The 21,676-nt window shown below is 47.1% G+C and overlaps 2 protein-coding genes across 3 annotated transcripts in view; one reads left to right on the forward strand and one right to left on the reverse strand.

Moving 5' to 3' along the window:
• Positions 1-19,747, reverse strand: Ppp1r3f (protein phosphatase 1 regulatory subunit 3F). The gene is made up of 4 exons (XM_048461566.3): positions 18,722-19,747; positions 9,818-9,870; positions 9,420-9,499; positions 1-5,930 (listed from the first exon to the last, which is right to left on the reverse strand). Exons 1-4 carry the CDS (start codon positions 19,720-19,722, stop codon positions 4,680-4,682), a joined length of 2,385 nt encoding a protein of 794 aa, XP_048317523.2. The 5' UTR covers positions 19,723-19,747; the 3' UTR covers positions 1-4,679.
• The window catches only part of Foxp3 (forkhead box P3), a 22,566-nt gene continuing 20,147 nt past the window's right edge, over positions 19,258-21,676 (forward strand). The window contains exon 1 of one of the 2 annotated variants that reach the window (XM_048461569.3): positions 19,258-19,383. The gene's annotated coding sequence lies outside the window, so the exon portion shown is untranslated. Of the gene's footprint in view, positions 19,384-19,977; positions 20,146-21,676 lie in introns of those variants that run through there. The other variant, XM_087902642.1, reaches the window with a different exon arrangement.

Consider the following 21,676-nt stretch of genomic DNA (forward strand, 5'->3'; position numbering starts at 1 on the left):
TGAATGCACCCACAAATTCTAATTGGGTTTACATTGAATTTACAAAACAGTTCGGAGCAGAGGTTCTCAACCTGTTGAACAACCCATTCACAGGGATCACATAGCAGATATCCTGTATATCATATATTTGCATTACATTTCATAACAGTAGCAAAGTTACAGTTATGAAGTAACAACAAGATAATGTCCTGTTTGGGAGTCAGCACAACACGAGGAACTTAGTTAAGAGTTGCAGCGCTTAGGAAGGTTGAGGACCACTGGTCAGAGGGTCACGACGGCTTTACCATCCTGATTCTTCCAATGAATATGTGAATCTACTTCAGTCTTTAAAATTCTTCAATTAGGTTTTGTAATTTTTCCAAAAAGATATTGCCCTTACTTGCTAAGTTCTAAGCTGTATGAATGGTTTATTAAAATTTTCTGCTGTCTGACTATAAAACCCTATTTTTCTGGTGTTTGTGATGGGACTGGGGTCTTCACACCTGTTAAGCATTCTACCACTGAACTACAGTTCCAACCCAAGCCAAAAAGACTTTTAAATATAGATTTTGTATACAGAAATTTTTCTAAATTAATCAATCATCCTAAACTCTTTCAAAGACTATTTTAGCTTTTCCACATACATAATGGTATAACCTACAAATATTGATAATTCTCTTCCTTGTTTCCAACGTTCAAATGTTTTCTTCTTCATAAACTGTTATAAGGTTTATTTATGGGGGACATGTCTCACAGCATGTGTGTGGAGATCTCTCATTAGACCATGTGGACCTCAGGGATCGAACTCAGGTCATCAGGCTTGGTAGCAAGTACCTTTAACCACTGAGCCATCTCGCTGGCTCCTAAATGTTTTTTCATGTCTTCATTGTGCTGGACCTTGAGTACAATGTTGACTATAAATGATAGCAGTAGCCTTACTGCAGCTCCAGTGTCAAATCTATTCAACATTTCAGTCGAAGTATGCAGTCCATTGAAAACCTTCCTAGATAAGCTTTCTGCCGAGAAAATTCATTTGGCAGTTTTGCCAAATTTGATTTGAAAAAAATCATAAATAAATGTTGAATTTTATCTAACCCTCTAAATATTGACACAATTGTAACTTTTCTTTTTTTATTTTGTGTATAGGTGTTTGCCTGAATGTGCACAATGTGTGTGCCTGGCGAGGGCCAGAAGAGGATTGGATCCCCTAGAACTAGTATTTACAGATGGTTGTGAGCCACCAGATGTGTGCTGGGGGTTGAACCCAGGTCCTCTGAAAGAGCACCATGTGCTCTTAACTGCTGAGCCATCTCTCTAGTTCCTGTGGTTTTCCTCCTTTAATATGCTAATGAGGGTATTTGTGTTATTTCAAATATTAAAATACATGACATATTAGAAATAAATCCAACTTGGTCTTTTTTTTTTCGCCAAATTTTTTGAGACAGTGTTTTGCTCTATAGCCAAGACTGGTCTTGAACATATTCTGTAGCAGAGACTGGCCTCAAAGTTGCAATCCTCCTGCTTCAACCTTCAGAAAGCTGGAAATTGAAGCATACATCACCATGCCAGGCTAAATTTGCTCACTTTAGACTTTTTAAGAAATATATTGGACTTAGCAAGCATTTGATTTAGAATATTTTTGTCTATATTCATGAGATGGTTTTGTTGCTATTATTTTCAGTTCATTAGATTCTTAAAATATTAAGATTCTATCAGCCCCATTAGATGAATTGAGGGTGTACTATTTTAAAACCCAAGTAACAAATAACTCCACTTTTCCAACAGTAATTCCATGGTGTAGAAAAGGAGTACACCCTCAGTGGTTATAAAACTACTTAAAGCTTTCTGCTCCTTTGGGGGACACATTTCATAAATTATATATACATTGATAGCAATTTGTCTTTTTTTCAAACAATTTGGCATAAGGAACACTTTCAAACAATCATAAAATTATCAAATAAAGTCAGGCATGTAATCCTAGTACCTGGGAGGCTGAGGCAGAAGGATGGACAGATCAGGGCCGGCCTGGGACTACAAAGCAAGAGCCAGTCTCAAAAAAAAATCACATCAAAATAAAGTCATAGCTATCTGGACTGTGTCCACTGGTGTTATGCCAACTTGACATACAAACTAGAGTCAACTGAAAGGGGGGAGCATCAACAAAGTCCTCCATATGATCCAGCTGTAAGGCATTTTATTAATTAGTGATTGATGGGAGAAGACCCAGCCCATTGTGGGTGGTTCCATCACTAGGCTGGTGGTCCTAAGTTCTATACAAAAGCAGGCTGAGCAAGCCATGAGGAGCAAGCCAGTAAGCAACACTGCTCCGGGGCCTCTGCATCAGCTCCTGTCTCCAGGCTCCTGCCCTATTTGAGTTCCTGACTTCCCTCAGTGATGGACTATACTGTGAAACTGGAAGCTGAAACAAACCCTATCCTCCGCAAGCTGTTTATCGTCATGCTGCTTCACTGCAGCAACAGAAACTATACCTAAGACACAGACATTGGCATCTGAGACGTCAAAATACCTTCTGGAGGTCAGGCATGGTAATTAATGCTGTAAACTCAACACCCAGGGGGCTGAAGCAGGGCGATCATTATTCAAGACCAAGTTGGGCTACAGAGAAGCTGTATAAAAAATAATAATGCTTGAAAACCAGGTGTGTTGAATTTCTCACTAGCTGTTTTTTTCCCTTCATGCCACAAGCCTATTCCTTCTGACTGGTCCTCTTCTCCCCTTCACTGTTTGCCAGACTCTTCCTCACTTTGGGGAACTCTGGCATCAAATCCTCCAAGATTTCCAGAGTTCTCGACTAGGCAGAGCACCTGTCCTGGGCTTTCCCGGCCCATAATACTTAGCACTGTTAGTGCACTGAGCACACTGCTCAGAGACTTCTTATCTGTACCTCTCGCCACCACAGGACTGTGAGATCTTCACTTGGTGTCCACAGAGCAGAGGTGCCCAGTCAGTCAGCACTTGCGAAGCTAAGCTGAAACTGTAACCACAGTTCTCTGTATTTCGTTATACACGTGTCTGTTCCTTCAATGGTCATTTCCTAGGCAGACATACTTGATGGGCACTATTCTAGACTAGCCAGTGAGTAGTGGGAAAGCTAGGAGCGTGTGGCATCCTGGAAACTAAGTGAAGAAAAAGCTGGGAATAAAAATAACAACCGTGAAATGCTGCCAGGAATCTATGTAAGATGAGATATGGGGCCTAACTGTCGCTGTAACAGCAGCAGCAATTTTAAATTGCTGGGGAAAAAATACAGGTTGGGGCTATTTCAGAAAGGCATGGGGTGTTAGCAGAATAGAAAAGAATGGAGAAATATCTGGGGCGTAACTGTTGCTATAACAGCAGTACCACTTTTTAAATTGCTGGGGAAAAATACAGATTGGGGCTATTTCAGAAAGACATAGGGGTATTGACAGAATACAAAAGAATGGAGAAAGCTGCTACAATAATTCTTTTAAAAAGTTTTGTTGTGCCACTGGGCGTATATGCTGACACACATCTGTAACCTCACTGCTAGGAGGCTGCATCAGCAGGACAGTGAGCTCCCAGCCAGTCTGAGACTCTGCTAAATAAATAAATAAATCGCCAAAACAATTAGCACTTTTAAAAGGTTTGCTGTAAAGGGAAGTAAATAAATATATTGTGTTTTATTTTGCTATGCCAAGAGTTTTTATTTGCATGCAATAAATGTATCTAACCTTTCTATTAAAGCTTCTTAGTTTCCTGTTTGGAGTAGAAATGCAATGTCTGTGGACAACAAATCTGATACAAATTTTTCACAGTACATTAGTTTCTTTCTGGGGCCTTCCCCATTTGGGGGCTTGAGAGGTCTCCCTGCTGGTGTCAAAAGCTTTTATTTTTCAGTAACCTCAAAACCTTGTGGCTAATCCATGTCTCCATATTTACAGATGACCACAGTCACCACTGCAGACACGTGACTAATACCAAAACTTCATGTGGCCAATACTCTTCTTCTTGGCTCCCACCACAACCACCCATATACACAGACACAGGCTCCCACAGACAAGATACACACGACCAAAGGACCACATATATTAGGACCACAAGGCAAAGAGATACAGATCCTCAAGAACACATTGAGGAGGCAGCAGTAGGCATGGCCATGGCCATCTCCACTCCCACCATGGACCATGATAATTCCCCAGAATGTGACCACCCTACACACTCAGGCCCAAACAGGAGACCAGCACAGCAAGACACATCATTTCCCATAGAGCTCTATTGTGGCATATAATAATAGGTACTCTATATAAATTAAATTAAAAATAAAGCTCCAGCAGGTTGCACAGATTGGCTGTTAATAAATATATCTCTGGGTAATTGTGCCCCAAGACCAGCTCATGACCACTCTCCCTCATCCAGAGAATTATACAAAAATAAATACAGGCTCGGGGGTTGGGGGGCATGCCTGGTTCCATTCTAAAATTTCTCACACGATCCGCCATTCCTTCCACTTCACAAGCTCTACTGCGGGAAGCCTGGCGCTGACTACAGACAGCTCAGAGCTGGGAAGGCCTCTCTCCAGTCAAGCACTCTCAAAACCAAAGGACCGAAGTCCCTCACTACACCGGCTACATCTCAACTCTTCGGGGTGACAGAAGGACTGCAAATCTCCAGACCCCGAAGAGGAGGAAATCGGCTGTCACTGATCCTACAGGCAGTCCCTACGAGAACCAGGCCAGAGAGAGGCACAGCACAAGCACCAGAAGGGACATACCACTGTTCAAAGCCACAGGAACCACAACTAGCCCAGCCAGGACACCCAGAGTTTGAGTCAAGGGCCCCCAAAGCTGAGGAGCCAATCCACACATACATTCTGCAGGGGCTGCTGGCATGGGAGACCTCTCTGGGGACTCAGGGTTTAGGCTTCCACCCTCTTCATCCTGGGAGGTCACATGAGGGCTGGCTACACTAGGACAAACTTCAGTCCCCGGGGGACTAAGGAGAGCAGCGCTCTGCTCTGGCAGAGCTGGGGCAGCCGGCTCATTATCAGAAATAGATATCAAGCTGCCTGTCCACTCAGTAGGAACCTCCATACGGGCTTCTGTCCCGGGGGACCTGGTCACCCCAACCATGGGCCTATTCATATGCAAAGAGTTGACATCCTTGCCCACCCCTTTCTCTGGATTCTCAGTAAACTGTCCCTGTGTTCCCAGAACCACAGGGCTGTCACATCTGGAGCCCCCAGCCCATGGGAGCCACACATCTCCCACAGAGCGCGCCCCAGAGAGGATTTCTGGAGGTGATTCCTTAGGGCTGTCTCCGTCAGGGCTAGAGGGAGTGATGGAGAGCCCCTCTTCGCCCTCCCCCTCGTCATCAGGGTCCTCAGTGTCCTTGATGAGCTCCACGCCACATCCCAGGCGCGCATAGTGCAGCGTGATCTCCTCGGCCAGGGCACTGTTCAGGGCCCTCTCAGGGCCAGGCCACTTCAAGATCAGGTCACGGTCCGTGAGTATGCCCAGGGAATGGCTGGGGGACGTCCCCCCATCTGTAGAGCCCTCCCCGCCACCCCCTGATGCCACAGCAGCCCGCAAGCGGCTCAGATGAGACAGGTAGAGCTGCTCCAACTCCTGGTCAATGGTGTCTTCACCAAGCAACTCCTCCAACCCACTCACAATCTCCAGACCCCGAACGGGCTCATCTGTCACAGCCCCCACCGTGGGGGCCTTTCGACCCCCTCCGCTTTCCCACGTGGCCTCCACCTGGTGCTGACTGGGTTCCAGGAAGGGCCCAGTGGCTCTATCGCTTGCATCTGGCCCTGAGGCCTGGTCCCTGGGGGGGCCACCCAGGCCACGGGTAGATGGAGGAATCCTGATGGCTGGTGTCTGGAGGACCTCTGTAAAAGCCACCGGTGGGTTGCTTCTAGGGATGTTGCAGCCTTCTTGAGGGTTTCTGGTCACTGTAGCTTCAGAAACCTGTTTCCAGTATGAGCATAGGGAAGTAGAAGAGGGGAGGGAACAAGAAGAGACAGTAAGAACTGGTAACACCCCACACCCAGTCCCTAGAGTTTTCCAGGCAAAAATATGTCCAAGAACCCCCTGTGATTCTCTAACTGCCAAAGACTTGATCATGTTTGGGCAAATACACAGAGACCTCTTCTTGCAGGTGATAGTGCTAAAGTGATTCACTGGGTATCTGTACTCAGTGAATGACTGTCAGGAACAAATGAATTCATGATCGGTTTTCTCTTTTAAAAATATTTATTATGGGTTGGTAGGATGGCTTAGTGGTTAAGAGCACTGCCTGCTCTTCCAAAGGTCCTGAGTTCAATTCCCAGCAACCACATGGTGGCTCACAACCATCTGTAATGAGATCTGGTGCCCTCTTGAGGAAGAGACCTGGTCAGTTGTCCTCATCAACTTAGACCTCAAAACCCAATATGAACAAGTTCAACAGAACCACCATATACGGGCTGCCCATGCATTCAGCATTGCCAGGGCATACATTTCAAAATTTCAATTTCAGGATGGGCAACAGCATTTGCTGCCAAATATGATAACCTGAGTTTGATCCCCAGGGCCCCTGTGTTGGAAAAGAAAGAGCCAATCCCTACAAGTTGTATACTCACTCACATAAATGTAATAAACCATTAATATTTACTTCCTAATTGTCTTTGAAAACAATGCTCAGTCTAGTAGCAACAGTCCTGCTGAACCCCATCTGAATCTCCAGACATGGTTCTCCACTGAAAGGAACCAAGGCTTCTTAGTAAGACTGCTTTCTCCAGGTTTGGAGCAGGCAAAGTACAAGACCATGATATATAATTGTAGCAAGACGTGAGAAGAGGCTCACAGAATAACGGGAAGTGCTAGTAAGTACAAAGACACAGAAAAAAAGACTACTCCTGGCCAGAGATACTTCCATGTAATCATGAAAAAAAAAAAACAAATGCAGTGGATTCAGAGTCAACAAATAAGTTTTGAATCCATGAATGAATGACTGTGTCATAATTTTCTTCAGAGAAAAAGTCCAGCCAATAAAAGAAGTAGAATGACAGAATTTAATAGAACTTAATAGAATGAGCTCTGTTTAAGTCAATTTCATAATGCTAGACAACATTGAACAAATATATTTAGCAAAAATAATGGTTTAGTAAATGCAATTTAATAAAACACTGAAGTAAATAAGATTAATGAATTAATGAAAATAGAGTAAGAGGGTTATGGTAGCAAGATGGCTCAGTAGGCAAGGGCACGTGCCACCAAGCCTGACAGTCTGAGTACGATTCCCAGGACCCACACCATAGAAGGAGAGAACTAACTCCTACAAGTTGTCCTGTGACCGTGACACACACACACACACACACACACACACACACACTGTGGCATGCACACACCTGTGCACAGACACACACACACAATAAATAAATAGCTGGGTGGTATTGGCACATGCCATTAATCCCAGTGCTCAGGAGGCAGAGGCAGGTAGATCTCTGTGAGTTCTAGGCCAGCCTGGTCTACAAGAGTTAATTCCGGGACTGTCAGGGCTGTTACACAGAGAAACTCTGTCTCACAAAACCAAAATAAATAAATAAATGTAATTTAAAAATTTTAAATGGAATAAGAAATGTGGTGGGTAAAAAGGAGGTCGGGGAAGGAAAGGGAATGGGAGGAGAGGAGGGAGTGGAAACTGTGGTTGGTATGTAAAATAAAGTTTAAAATTTTAATAAAAAAGAAAAGAAATGTGTTTCCACCTGAATGGAATCAGCCAAACCCAGACTGCATAGACCTCTACATGACAAACAGGGTTTAGTAAACAAACTACAATGAAGAAACTTTGGGATATTAAAAAGTAAAGACACCTATTGAGACAAAATATAATGTATCAGCTGGGCAGTTTAATCTCAGCACTCAGGAGGCAGAGGCTGGTGGATCTCCAAGTTCAAGGCCAGTCTGGTCTACTGAGTGAGTTCCAGGACAGCTAGGGCTACATAGAGAAACCCTGTCTCAGAGAGAGAGAGAGAGAGAGAGAGAGAGAGAGAGAGAGAGAATAGGAAAAAGAAAGAAAGAAATAAGGAAGGAAGAAAAGAGAGAAAAAACAGAAAAGAAAATGAAGAAGAAATACAATTTATCACCTTGTTTGGGTCCTGGGAATATACTTAAGAAAATTGGATCACTAACCCAATCATTAATGATATGAAGGAACACTGTTAACTTTCAAAGGTGTGATCATGGCACAATCATTGGGGTTTGTTTTGTTTTGTTTTACAGTTATTTTTCTGAGAAGCAAACTACAGAATTCACAAATTGAATGGTATCTGAATTTTTTCCAAAATCATTCTCTAGGAAACGGGAAGAGAAAGAGCTATGCTATAAAGTAGGAATGGGCACATGCCAGTAAGTGTCGAAGCTGGGTGATGAGTGTTCATTATACTAGGCTCTTTACTTTTATATATACTTGTACTTTAAAAGCTTTATAAACAAAAGTTAAAACACACATGTGTCCAATATCTCCTCCTCCCCTGCCAACAGCATCACGGTTCACCAGTTTTCTCTTTCCTGGAGTCCCTGTTTCTCACCCTCCTCTAACAGGGTCCCACAGCAGGTCACATTCCTCCTCTGCTCACGACCCTCCCTTGTCTCCTCCTCACTGAGAGTAAAAATGCCTAAGTCCTCACCCTGCCTCCCGTGCCCCACCCAGTCTGTCCGCTGCTGCCTCCTTGACCTCACTCCTCACCGGTCCACTTTGCCCCCCACTTCATTCTACTTCTGCAATAGTCTTCTTTCTTTGCTTTGCTTTGTTTTGTTTGTTTGTTTGTTTGTTCAAGACAACTTTTCTCTGTGTAGTCCTGACTGTCCTGGAAGTTACTCTGTAGACCAGGCTGCCCTTGAACTCAGATCTACCAGCTTCTGCCTCCTAAGTGCTGGGATTAGAGGCTGTGCCACCGCTGGCTAGCTCAGTCTTCTTATTTCTAGCATACAGGAGTCTAAGCACACCTTAGGAACTTGGCGTTTGCCTGGAAGCCTCTTCTCTCACCTTTAAATTTCCCTCAAGCCTCATTTCTCAGGCCCCTCCCTCCTCCATTCCACCCTCTTGCTCTCCCTCCTTCCGTTTTCCCTAAGCACTCATCTTCATCTCAAATACAGTATATGCAATTTATTATTTCATTATGTCTCTGCCCAAACATGCAATCCCCTTAAGGATGTCATTTGTGTTAAGTTTTCAGTGTCTATAATATGGAACAAGTATTCCCTAACTGCTTGCTAGTTAACAATCAAACCCAATGAATAATTTCAGCCTTCGCTTACCCTCATCAAATTCTAGGATTTGTGATCTCACTCCCACCTCCAACTCAACTTCTAGGATAGACAAGAGCTTGTCAGCTCTACTACTGGGTCCAGTTGTGGTCACTCTGGGAGCTATCTACCAGGCTATTCATACCGAAGTTACAAGGACCTGCTTACCTGAAGTGTCATCTGGGGCCATGGACGGAGAGGGGTGGGGGCCACCAGGGGACCCAGTGACTCTTGAACATCAGGATGTTCTGCCAGAGAGAAGAGAAGGGCAAGGTTGAAGCAAGACAGGTATACAAGCAGCCTCATCCTGTTCATCTAAGAAACCAACTGGAAGTTTGCACTGGAAGCTTTTTTGTGGCAGTCAAAGGAAGGTGACCTTTTCTTTTTTATAGAAAGAAACAAGGAGGAAAGAAATGGTAAAAGGCCACTAGAAAGGTTAGGTGACATAGCTCCGTAGCAGAGCATTTGCCTGGTACACACGGACCCTGGGTTCCACCCCCAGCACCATGAAAAGGAGTTACGGTATGAAAATGGGCCAGAACTCCCAAAGCCTGGCAGATGCTTACCCCCAAGGGTATTGTCCTCCATGTTCTTCATCCTCAGCTCCTCCTCAAGAGGCCTGTAGGACAGATGAGACAGCACATAAATCTGACACCCTGAAAGGACAGTTCTGCCACCTATGGGCACCTTCTGTGCCTCTGTGGTGACTCATCTTCACCTACCAGCTATTTTTCTCTTCTGCTGCTTTTTAATCCCTTGACCATAAAAGTCTTATACACTCAGTGTAGAAATTTTACAAAATACAGAAAAACATAAGGATGCCTGAAACAAAACAATCACATGAGCCAGAGGCAACCACTGTTACTATTTGGAAAATTTCATTCCAGACATTCCCTGAAACCATTTAGATTCTGCGAACATGCTTTCACAGCTGGCTTTGTCCATTAAACAGTAAGAAACATCATTATCGACTTTTGCAAACATTGAAAAATGGCAGCTTTATGCTCCTATCAAATGGCCTTACCATTATCTACGTAGCCATTCCCTTCCTACGGAGTAGCTAGCTTGTTTCCTTTATTTTATTGTTACAAACCAAGTATCAATGGGCAGTTTGGGATCATTTCTTTGGGGTTTGCTCCTGGCTATCACAGAAGCTATTTTTAAGGGACGGGCAAGCAGAAAAGATTGGGGGACCCAGGAAGCAGCAGAGGTGAAGAAGGCAAGCAAAGGGAGAACGGGAAGGGAGCCCAAAAGGCCTGTGTCCTCCTCTCCACCCCTCCTTGACCCCCATACCAGTCTGACAGGACCCATTGCCTCCTTGTATACAACATAGGGAGCATAGGGAACTCCAGAGTAAGAATCGAAAGCCAGATATCTGGCCTGATACAGAGCAGTAGCTAAATCAATGGGAGAAATCTATTGGTCTAACTGCTCCTCTGACAGCCAAGTTAGATCCTTGAGAGGCATAGGCCAAGTATGTCAGCCAGATCCTACCAGGAGTAGGACTTAATCATGGGGCAATCACTGTTCATATTCCTACATGGGAATCTCAGATGTTCACAAATAAGACAAATGAAGGAAACAATGATTACAAGAGCAATGCTGACAGGATTCAGAGACCTGGGAGAACGGAAACGATCAACGCTTTCTTCCTAAGAGCTAACAGGGCACTGCTGATGCTTTCGAAAAAAGTTGCAACTGAGAAAATACCTAATCAAATACCTCACTCACCAAAATTATCTCCACAGAAACAGAATGCCACTAGCAGGTCTGGGCACAGTACTCTGGTGTTAGCCAATGGGGTACATGTGTTACATGTATCAATTTAATAATCATGGTGACGATAAGCGAAGAACGTATAAATTCTTTGAAATGGTCAGTTCTACTAGCCGCCTTGTGGATGATAAAGCAGAGGCTAAACTGATAACTCAAGGTTCCACGGGCAGGATCAAAACCCAGAGTTTTAACCAAGCTCATGCTGTTTGGATAAGAGACTGTGATTGTACCCAACCCAACCTCCAGCCCTATCTAGAAATAGAGGGAAGAACCAATAATAAGAGACAAGTAGATGCCCTCCCTCCCTCCCTCCCTCCTTCCCTCCCTCTCAAGAGGATTGTTTTTCAGCTGCCCATCAGCCACAGTTTCATTATTTGTCCAGTTCCACGGCATGCACGGCTAGACTACTACCAGAGAGCAGTTACAGGAACCTGTTAGCACACCGGAGGAGGGAAGCTTTAACTAACACAAGGGCCTAGGGTCTACAATCTTTGGAAGGGGTACTTAGTCCTTCTCCGTAGTCTAGGACTCGTGCATCCCAGCAAAGGTGTTTTTGTCTGAATAGTAGAGAGCCTGTGGCAGGCGACTCTGGGAGCTCAGTCAGAAACTTCCACACAACACAGATGAGAAGATTGAGGAAAAACTACTTTAGTCCTGAGCCAGTCTCTTCAGCGGCTCTAAAATTCGGACCTTTGGGTCTACAGCATCATGGCTTCTGCCTGGCAGAAACACTCGCCTTCGTTTTGGCTCTTAGATCATCTTACTGAGGTCTTCTAAAATAAAATCCTTCCCAAACCCTCCCAACTGGACAAAAAGGCCACCCTTCCTCCCAGGCCAGCTCTACACAAGCATCCCTGTGATCTGGCTTAATCCTGACGTGTATGACAACCAAGCTTCTGTTAAGTATACATGTGCATGAAGAGACACAAGCAGCAGTCACTAGCAGAAGAGACTTCTAGGCAGATGAAGAAAAATAAATTTAAAAAAAGTTCTTCAGCTACCACACCCCTTCCACTGCTAAAGCCTTCCAAATACAGTCCAAACCAAGATCCGCCAAGTCAGCAGAAGCAAGCAAGTTGTTTTCCCAACCTCAAAGAGTTGGGAAGAAAAGGAGTCAGGGGCCATTGTGCCTCACCTCCTCCACTGTGGGCCTTTTTATTACTATATCAAAGTCGTTTGAAAAACCTTCCTTCAAAACAGCAACCTCTCCTTCTCCCAAATGTAGAAACTAAGATTGAAGGAACTGTGTCTCCAGCCACTAACTACACTCCATACTGATAACATTCAAAAAACGGCCCCACTTGAAGACACTGTCTCAAAGAGTAGGCAGGGTGTGTGTGTGCGTGTGTGTGTGTGTGTGTGTGTGTTGTGTGTTTGAACCGTCTTTCACGGTAACCATTTTGGAGGCAGCTGTGAGGGCAATCAAAATAAGGAAAGGAAGGGAACGTGTAAGTGCACACTGACTCACAAAGCACTAACAGTTCTTAGAAAAATGGGGAGGCCGATTAAGAACAAAACTGTACCTGCAATGTGCCTTTTAACTTTCAAGAATAAAACCTGCTCTTTTGGCACCAGTCCCACAAATGCCATGTGGCATCCTCTCAAGGGCCGTGAGTACACAGTGGGCCAGCATGCACGCTGCTGGGGATGTCTTGGCATGCCATATTTGAGTGTCTGTGAACATTAGTCAAGTCCATCGTCTCTAGAATGGACTACTCTATTGGGGGTGAAAATTCTTCTTGCCATTAAGAAACTCAATGGCTGCCTGACTTCAGAAAGTGGTAGCAATGGCCCCAGGCCAGGCCAGCCAAGACAGAACAGAAAGATGAGTTGCCAGGGAGAATGGATGAATGAGCAAATGAGGGCTCACAAGTCCCAAAGAGAAATACCAAGTTGCCTCAGTCCTACGACTGCCACCACTGTCCTCTGTGGCCTGTGTGAACACTCCCAGCCCTCCAAGTTTCAAAGACGTTTACTTGCCCAAAGTGGGTCATATGCTGAACCCCAAAGGGAAACACCGCAGAGCCCGGCTCCCATGGAGACAACCTGATGATGCTGTCTGGGGTGGGGGGAAATGGCTTCAGAAAGTTGCTCCGAGATACCTGGAATTCTAGTTACCCTAAGCCATGTGCTTTGGGGTAGGGCAAGGGGTGGGGTGAGGAAGCTGTGAAAGCCACCAAGTTATGTAGAACACTGTCTTGCCTTCAACAAGTGTGGGCCCCAACTCTAGGTCTTGTGCACTGTGGAGCAACTTACCATACCTCAGGCTTCTTTTATCTCACTGACACTTCTATGGTCACAGCCCAGGGTGAGAAAACCATTTTTCCTCCTAACCCAGCACATCCACACGAGTAAATACAGACACACTGAGAACTGCAACAGCTGTCCTCCACAACGATACTTACCTCTACTACACGGCATTATGTACTGTGCTAGTTCCTACACCATTTCCAATGTTTGTTGGAAGCTAGCAAACTGATTTTGCATCTCAATAAATGGCCAGAAAATGCAATGTTGAATAATCCCAGCTCTACTACATACCAGCTGTGTGACCTGGGGCACAGTATCTACTGCCTGAACCTTAGTCTTCTTGTCTAAAAGAGATGATGGTAGTATTTCACCAAGTTGTTGAATAGACTGGGGGAGCATGAAAAGCACCGATAAAGTGCTTACAACTAATTCCTCCTGAATTCCCACTCAAAGAAACTGAGGCTCCTAAGAGAAAAGCAACTTGTCCAGCCATGCCCGGCTGGAGGACCTCTCGGCTAGCCTAGCTCTGCAGTTCCAAACTGAGGGCTACTACACAGCCCCAGACCCCTGCTCTGCCGCTCCGGTGTGCAGCCTCCAGCCCACGGCCTTAACCACGATGCCCTAGCAGTTTTCTGTGGAACAAAGGGACATCACTTTCACATGAAATCCTCTCTCCAGACAACTCAGATAACCCCTAGCCCACCCTGCTTCAATTCATGTCCCTCAGGCTGTCGGCTCAGCTATGACTCAGCTTTCCATTCAGTCACAGGGACACTTCAAAACCCCTGAGGCGTTGCTGTGCGTCAGGGATAGTGACAGGAGACACACTGGTGAGCAAACCCAACTATGAAATTTAGAATTTGATGTGGAGACATTTGAAAAAATACTCAAACTCATTATTTCAACAAATATTTATTGAGCACCTACTAAGTGCCATGCATCATGGCAGGCCCGTGAGAATACAGCGGTCACCAATGCAGAGCATGTCCCTACCCCTCATGGAGCTTACAGTCTAGCAGTGCAGTCACACAATAACCCTGCTAAAGGTCTCACTACAGACTGAAGTCAGAGCCCCTAGAAAAGGAAGGAGCATGCTAGAACACTAGGCCCTGGCGTACACTAGAATCAGCAAGGGTTTAAGGATGCTTAGAAAACAAATGAGGGGCGTGTGTGGTCAGGAAATAAGAGGTTGTTTGAGAGCAGTATGTGGGAGACAGTTATGCATGAGAAAGCTAAGGATTCAGTCAAGTGAAGACATCAAGTTGGTAAGTGAAGCTGAAAGGATGAGGAGAAAGAGAAGGGCCAGAGATTTCTGAGGAAAACTAGCAGAGTGTGGTGGTCCCAAGGCCAGGGACAGAGGAAACAGAAGTAGGACTAGTTAGCCATTTCAAGAATGAATGAAAGGCACAAAGCTATCTCATTTGATCAAATCCAGGGATTACTAAACATGTGAGGTGAGCAAGGAGAGGAAGCAAGCACTGGTTACTTTCGGGTGAAGGGACAAGGGTGGTCATCAGGTACTGACCAGAAGCAGAGGGCAAGGTGGTTGGCTAAGTCAGAGGTTCTGAGGTCAGCAGAGAGGACCGGGTGAGTGGGACAGGGAAAAGTCTGTCTAAAGGACAGAAAGGAGGCTTACTATCTCAGATTCCAGAGCAAATGGCAAAAACTGAAGCTCTGGGGCAAAGAACAGGGACTAGCCTAAAACAGGGACAATGTGAGGGGTGTCAGTGTTCAGATGTGGGGGATCTAAGTGACAAGGAGTTAATGCCATTCTGACGGTTCCTATTATGTTTGAGGAAGCAAAAGGCAAAGTCTGAAGGTAAAGAATAAGTGAGAGGAGCCCATGAGAGAGAAGCTGAGGGCGGATCAAAGGACGCACAGGATTACCAGGCAGGGTGGAAGGCGCTCCTGAACCTGGGGTAAGGCTCACATTAGGCTCTGGGGCATTCTCTAACTTGACCTGCCTGTGCTGATCAGTGATATGAATTAGGAACTTAGAGAGGCTAGGGGTGGACAGGCTTCCGTGAGGAACCCCTCTTAGAACTGAGGGGTCTACATGAGAATTTGAGGGGTACAGGACACACATTCTCAGGGAAACGAACAGTATGAGCAAAGACCCAAAGCAAGAGGAGTGACAGAAGGGACACAGTGACAAGAGCTCAGGAACAGAAGACAGTATAATGCAAGACTAGATGACAGCAGAAGGCAAGCTGGAGAACGGAGAGGGGGGTAAGGGCCCGTCAGACTTTTGTTGATCTTTATTTTGAAGAGGAATAGGACATCTCCTCAGAGTATAAAGCCAAGACAGACCAGAAGGTCTCCATCCATTACCAGTTCTAGCACTGAGGACTCCAATGCTATTTACTCACGCAGTTAAGAGGGATTAAAGCAGTCTAGCCCACAGAAAGCAGTCAAGAATGAGACTATACAAAAATATTCAGCAAAGTACCTAACAAAGAAAAGGAGCTCAGCCATGTATCACTTGGTAAGGCTTGACCTTGCCTCGCCACCTGGCTATAGTACAAGCCCTTGGGTATCTTAGATCCAGTCTGGGTCTTCTTTGCTTCTTCCTAGCCCTGTGTTCAGCACATAACAGGCCCTACAAAAAAAATGCTTGTTGATGGATTATCTCTAAACCTAATGGGTACTGAAAACCTGGTCCTGCAACCCAGGGAAAGCATGCCTGAGCCTCTGGACTATATCCTCATGGCTGCCAAACATCTCTGCTGACCCCACCTGTCACGGCCCAGCTGCACAGTGGGCCTGCAGCCAACATTTCTGAAGCCCTCTACAGCAAGCCTCCCACAGATAAGAAAAGGGTATCCCCTGAGGTCCACCACCATTTCCCCAGAGGGCTAGATCACAGGGGGTAGCTGTTCTTCAACAGCACTCCAAATCAGCAGCAGCACAAAGGCCTTACAACAATAATAAGTTGAAATGTACTTGCCAAGAAAGCCACCGACCTACAAAGAAAACCTTATCGCTGATCTTGCAGTGCACACCAGCCTCCCCTTTGCAAGAGCTGAGATCAAAAGATAAAGAAGCTATCAAAAAGCCATCTGCCCACTTAAAATAATATCTCAAGTCACGTTGGGAACCACAAGCATGGGGCCAGCTACCAAAACAATTGTCTAAATGAACTACTTCAATTTCTCCTTAAAACCACCCATGTATTTTAAAAGAAAAACACCCTCTCCACCCACCTTGGCCTAGCAAGGTTTTGATTTGTCTGTTCCCTTCCTTTCACACTCTTGAAAATGACCAAACTTCAATACCCAAACTGTCGTATCTTACAGACAGGGCTCCCATAACTGCCAACTGGGATGAGAAGTGATTGAAATGAAGGCGATTCTGGAGGCACTGGAGCTGCTCAGTCTATTAATCTAGGCGGTGGTTATAGAAGTGCAAACATGTGTAAATCTTCTGAGCCATGCACTCAAGATCAGTACCGTCCATGTTGGTATCCCTCAATAAAACATCAAGCACACAAAACAAGTACAGGGGAAAAGATGAAGACCTAAGAACACCACCAGTGAAATCCAGAATTTACTTTTAAACTAACGTCCTTAACATTTCCTCCCTGCGCTCGTCATTTACTAGCTGAGTGACTTTAAGCAAGCTAGATCATCTCCCTGAGCTCCCCATCTCCCTGTCAACTAAGACTCAATATCGTACCTACAACAAACAGCACATTCAGCTGGCCTTCAGAGGACAACGGACCTACCACTCTTACCAGCGACCAGTAAACACTGACCACCATACCTTTCACAGCTACAGCTATGCCTCAGTTACCTTGCCCACAGTTGCTGCATCCAATTCAACCACACAATGTCAATGCCATCCCTCTCTGAGAAGTGAAGAACTGAGAAGAGACCATACAACAAAGCTGAGTTCAGGAAGGGAATCCATAGAATGTATGTGAGTATCTAAATATTAATGCTAATTAACACCGCTTTTGGCACGACTTTGAACTAGGCTAAACCCTGAATGTTTTTACTCACCCTGTGCAGTATGTGCCGTAATTACATATTTTACAGATGAGGGGATACTTAGTAACCTACAGCACGATGCAGTTAAGAATTGGCTAAGGTCACAACACTAGAAAAGGGCAGGCCTAGGGTTTGAACCCAGGTAACCTTACAGCAGAATCCAAGTTCTCAACCCTTCAAGTCCATCAGCTAAGAGCTAAACCTTTCAGAACCATTCACAACAAGCCCCTGACCACAACCAGTCGATCCCACAACACATCATGCAGCTTCCAATGGCCAAAAGAGCAACCTCCCATTCCCATTTCCATTTTCGGTCCTCAGAGAAGGAAAACGCATACATTTCTCGGAGAACTAACTGACCCAAGGAGTCACCTCACCTACATGACCACAAAGAAAATCAGGCCTAGCTGCTGTACTTGAAAACCTTATATCCCTGGTTAAGAAGGCCTAGAAAAGCATTCTATCAGTCTCCTGGGTTATAAATGGTCCTTTCTCCCAGCCCCTGAAGCTTATGGGAGGTGTGCAAAAAAGACATGCACTTCAAGTCCACTTCTCATTAGCTTCTGCCTCTGCCAAAGCTAATGCTTCTATTTAAGATTATGGCCTCAGCCCCTCACCTCTACAGAAGGCCTCAGACTACTAGAGGAACAGTTAAAAAAAAAAAAAGAAGCTTGCATAGACTTCAAGGCCAGAAATGGTTGAAACTAAAAAGCCAAGTACCACCACTTCCTCAACCAGTTTCCCCACCTCTGTAACTGACTTCCTGCTATGTCAGATAGGAATCAGATTCCACACCCCACACTGGGAGACCCTTAGTCCGCACCATCAAACCGCATGCTCTCTCCACTCCAGCACACGGACTGTCATTCATACCAAACTCATAACCACCTCAGGACGTTTGAACTTGCTGTTCCAACTACCTACGTCTTCCTTTCATGTATGTCACTGCTCCATGCCACTCAGGGCTCCATGCCACCTCCTCAGTAAAGTCCTACCTGTTCCACTCTCTATGAATTCTCTCTTCCATAACTCTTCTTTATCACTGGCTAGGACTGAGCACAAGAACTCACTCAACGCGCCTACAGCAGCCACTCCCTCTCCAGAGCCTTAACTCGATTTTTTTCTTCTTAGTACTAACCTTAGCCCTATTTATCTTATCTACTTGTTTGCTTTTTCATACTGTTTCCCACAGAAGCCTAGCATGATGATTGAGGGCAGGGAAGGTGTCTGTCTTGTTCAGGGCTCTACAGTGGAACTCAACAATGGATGATACCCCAGTACTTAAAACAGTACCTAGCACAGGTTTGGCCTCCCCTACTCTTTGATCAAATGCACCCTCCTCCCTGTCCTGAAGAGCAGGCCTGGGGGGGTGGAGGGGGGCTCCTGGAATGGGATGCTTGTCCTCCATTCTACATCCAGCCCTGTGTTGGCGGAGGTGGCGCTGGCAGACATTACCTGCGCCTCACCGGCTTCATGCAGCTCTTCAGCTGCCTGGCCTCAGCCTCCACAGGACCCTGGCACTCAGGCTGTGGCTCCAGCTGCTGCAGCTGCTGCTGCTGGGGCAGCCCTTCGGCATCAGTGGGTGTGGGAGCGGGTGCGATCCGGAGCAGGACAGTGTAGTTGCGGCCATGGTTGTTGGCCCAGAAAGTGCCCTCGGGGGTCTCATAGCGCACCACGAAGTCGAGGCGCGCCCCATCGCCCGCGCCCTCAGCAAAGGGCAGCTGGAAGGCAAAACGGTCAGTGCGGCCACCGTCGTCGGGCGAGGAGGCAGACATCTGGCCAGGGCCCAGGCCTAGACCCGGATCCAGGAGGGGATCTCCTGCTCCTGTTCCTCCCACTCCTGCCCCAGGCGGGCTGCGTGGGACATAGCGCGCTGGGTGGTCGCAGAAGGAAGCCCAGCCGTCGTGCGAGGCCCGCACGTGCACCGCTTTCTCGAAGGAGCGGTTCAGCACGCGCACCAACCCGCGCACCACCGGCGGGCGCCCCCCAGGCACCCACACCCCGGAACCCCCGGGGACCGCTCCAGGAGGCGGCAGTAGCGCCTCCAGCTCCACCATCACACGCCCCAATCGCTCCAGACGGCCCAGCGCGGGCGGCAACGAAAATGTGGGCACCAGGTAAAACCCCCCGCCAGCGGGAACGGGGCACAGCGGCGAGGGATCGGGGCAAGCCTCCTCTTCCTCCTCCCCTTCATCCCCATCCTCGCCATCATCGTCCTCATCAGCCCCGCCGCTGCCGCCATCTTGCCCGGTCGCCGCCGCCATCTTGCCCGCCCCGGGCCCGCCCCACGGCCGGTAGCGGCGTAGCTGCGCCAGAGGCAGCCCCAGGGCCTCGTCAGCGAACAGCACCCTCCGCGGGGCCACCGCTGCCTCAACCGAGGCGCGGGGCTCTCCCGCAGCCGGCGACGGGGGCGCGGGATGCCGCAGCGGTGGCTCCACAGGGGCCGTGCGCGCCATATCGGCGGCGGCGGCGGCGGCACCGACGGCACCGGCGGTGGGACCGGCGGAGGCAGGGCCTGAAAAGGCGGGCAGCCAATGGGAAGGCCAGGGCGAGGGGGTGGGGCTCCAGCGGAGCGTAGGCGGCGAGATGAAGACAGGTACAGCCAACAGCCAATGGACAGCCACGCGGGGGTGACGTGGGCAGTGACTGCCGAGCAGGAGAAGCTAGCGGCCAATGAGGACGCCCGAGCGTGGGCGGTGTGGGAGGCGGGATGATCGCCGAATCAATGGAAAGGCCGGAGTCGGGTTAATGCGGGAGCGAAGACGTAGCTAGCAGAAGTGTGGCAGTTAGTGGGGAGAGCCTAAACACGAGCGGCATGGTGGGCAGCGGGAAGATGGAATGGATACAAGCGATGGGGGCAGCGGGGAGCGAACCCACAGGTCCAAAAAGTGGGAGATCCGCAGGTTGCGTAGGCGGTGAGACGTAAGAAAGATAAAAAGAACAGCCAATGGAGAACTGCACGCGAATGATGTAGAGGCAGGATGACGATAATGATAGCAGTGAGCCAATGGAGAGTCTTGTGAGAGTGCACTGTGGCTTCAAGGGGCGGTAACAGAGTGAATCTAGCCAATACAGAGACCAAAAGGAGGCTGGAAGATATTGTGTGAGCAAACACGGAGGCGGGACTGTAAGGGAGACGAACCCTTGGGCATGTAAAGAATGAAGGTGGGAGTGAAGGTGGGGAGCCAGGGTGAAGGCTGTGAGTCTCCGGGCAGTGCCAGTGTGGTATTAACCAATGCCTAAACGGGAGAATGTAGCCGGATGAAGACTCTAGAGGCAAAATGGGAAAGCAGAGCCAAGGATGGTAGTGTTGGTGGTGTGAAGGAAAGCGTAAGTGGCCAATACGTAGGTTAGAGTGGAAGAAGGTGCGTGGACAGCCTGAGCTACTGAGGGGTTGAGCATAGAATCAGAATTCAGGCAGCCAATAAAATGACTAGGCCTCTGGGAATGGGTTTACTTTCTCCTTATCCTTCCACGACTCCCCATGACCCCGCAAATTTCCAGAGCCCCTAAAAGCCTAGATTGTACCGTAGTGTGAGACCAAAGTAAAACAGCCCTGCCATCAGTCACTGGATGTGTCCTGCACTCCCCCCCCACACACACACACACAAATACCTCCCAGCCTTTTTGTGAGCAGCGCAACTAGCCAAAACCGCTCTTGATTGTTCCTTAAAGTTCCCAACTGAGCATTGGTGTTCTTCAGGACTTGGCACCACTGGAAAAAAATCAATCACAACATAGAAAATAGAAGTCTCTGAAGGATTAGCGTTTTCTAACTTGCACTCAGCAGACATTGGCCCTGACAGCATGCAACCAGTGGATAAGAGTCAGGATAATGCTGCCCTTCTTGCTCATTTTGACACTTTACACCCCACAGTGGTTTCCTCTCCCCACTTTCTTTCCCCATCTCTGCTGAGACCATCTCCTCTGCCCAGAGTGTTCTCCCATCTATTTCTTTCATTCTCCCTTTGAGATCTTACTCCTATGGGGATGGAATAGATTCTGCTAGCATGTTCATTCACACATCACCCTTTTTGTCTTACTTATTAGGACTTACTGTCTGCCTTGTGCCGGCTTCAGGGGATGCTTTTCTCTAGCCTTCACAATACCCGTAACAGGAAGGCCATCCCTTGGCCCTTGGCCCCTTGTAGTCTCTCTGCTCCTCCAGTCTGTGTCCAGAGTCATGAAAGGAATATGTTCAGCTACAAGTAGCAGAAGGATAATGAAATGATGAAGGTTTAAATAAGGTAGAACTTTTTCTCCCACCTGAAAGTTCAAGGTGACAAATAATCTCAGGACTCCATCCTAGCTGCCCATTTTTAGGCATCAGCTGTGCCCTGGTCTTGCTTTTGAGTCTCATTATTTAGCAAACCCTGTAGGTTATCTATCCAAAGCATTTCCCAAGCAGTA

This window comes from Myodes glareolus, chromosome X (genome assembly GCF_982192425.1).
Source record: "Myodes glareolus chromosome X, mMyoGla1.1, whole genome shotgun sequence".
NCBI classification, from domain to species: Eukaryota; Metazoa; Chordata; class Mammalia; order Rodentia; family Cricetidae; genus Myodes; species Myodes glareolus.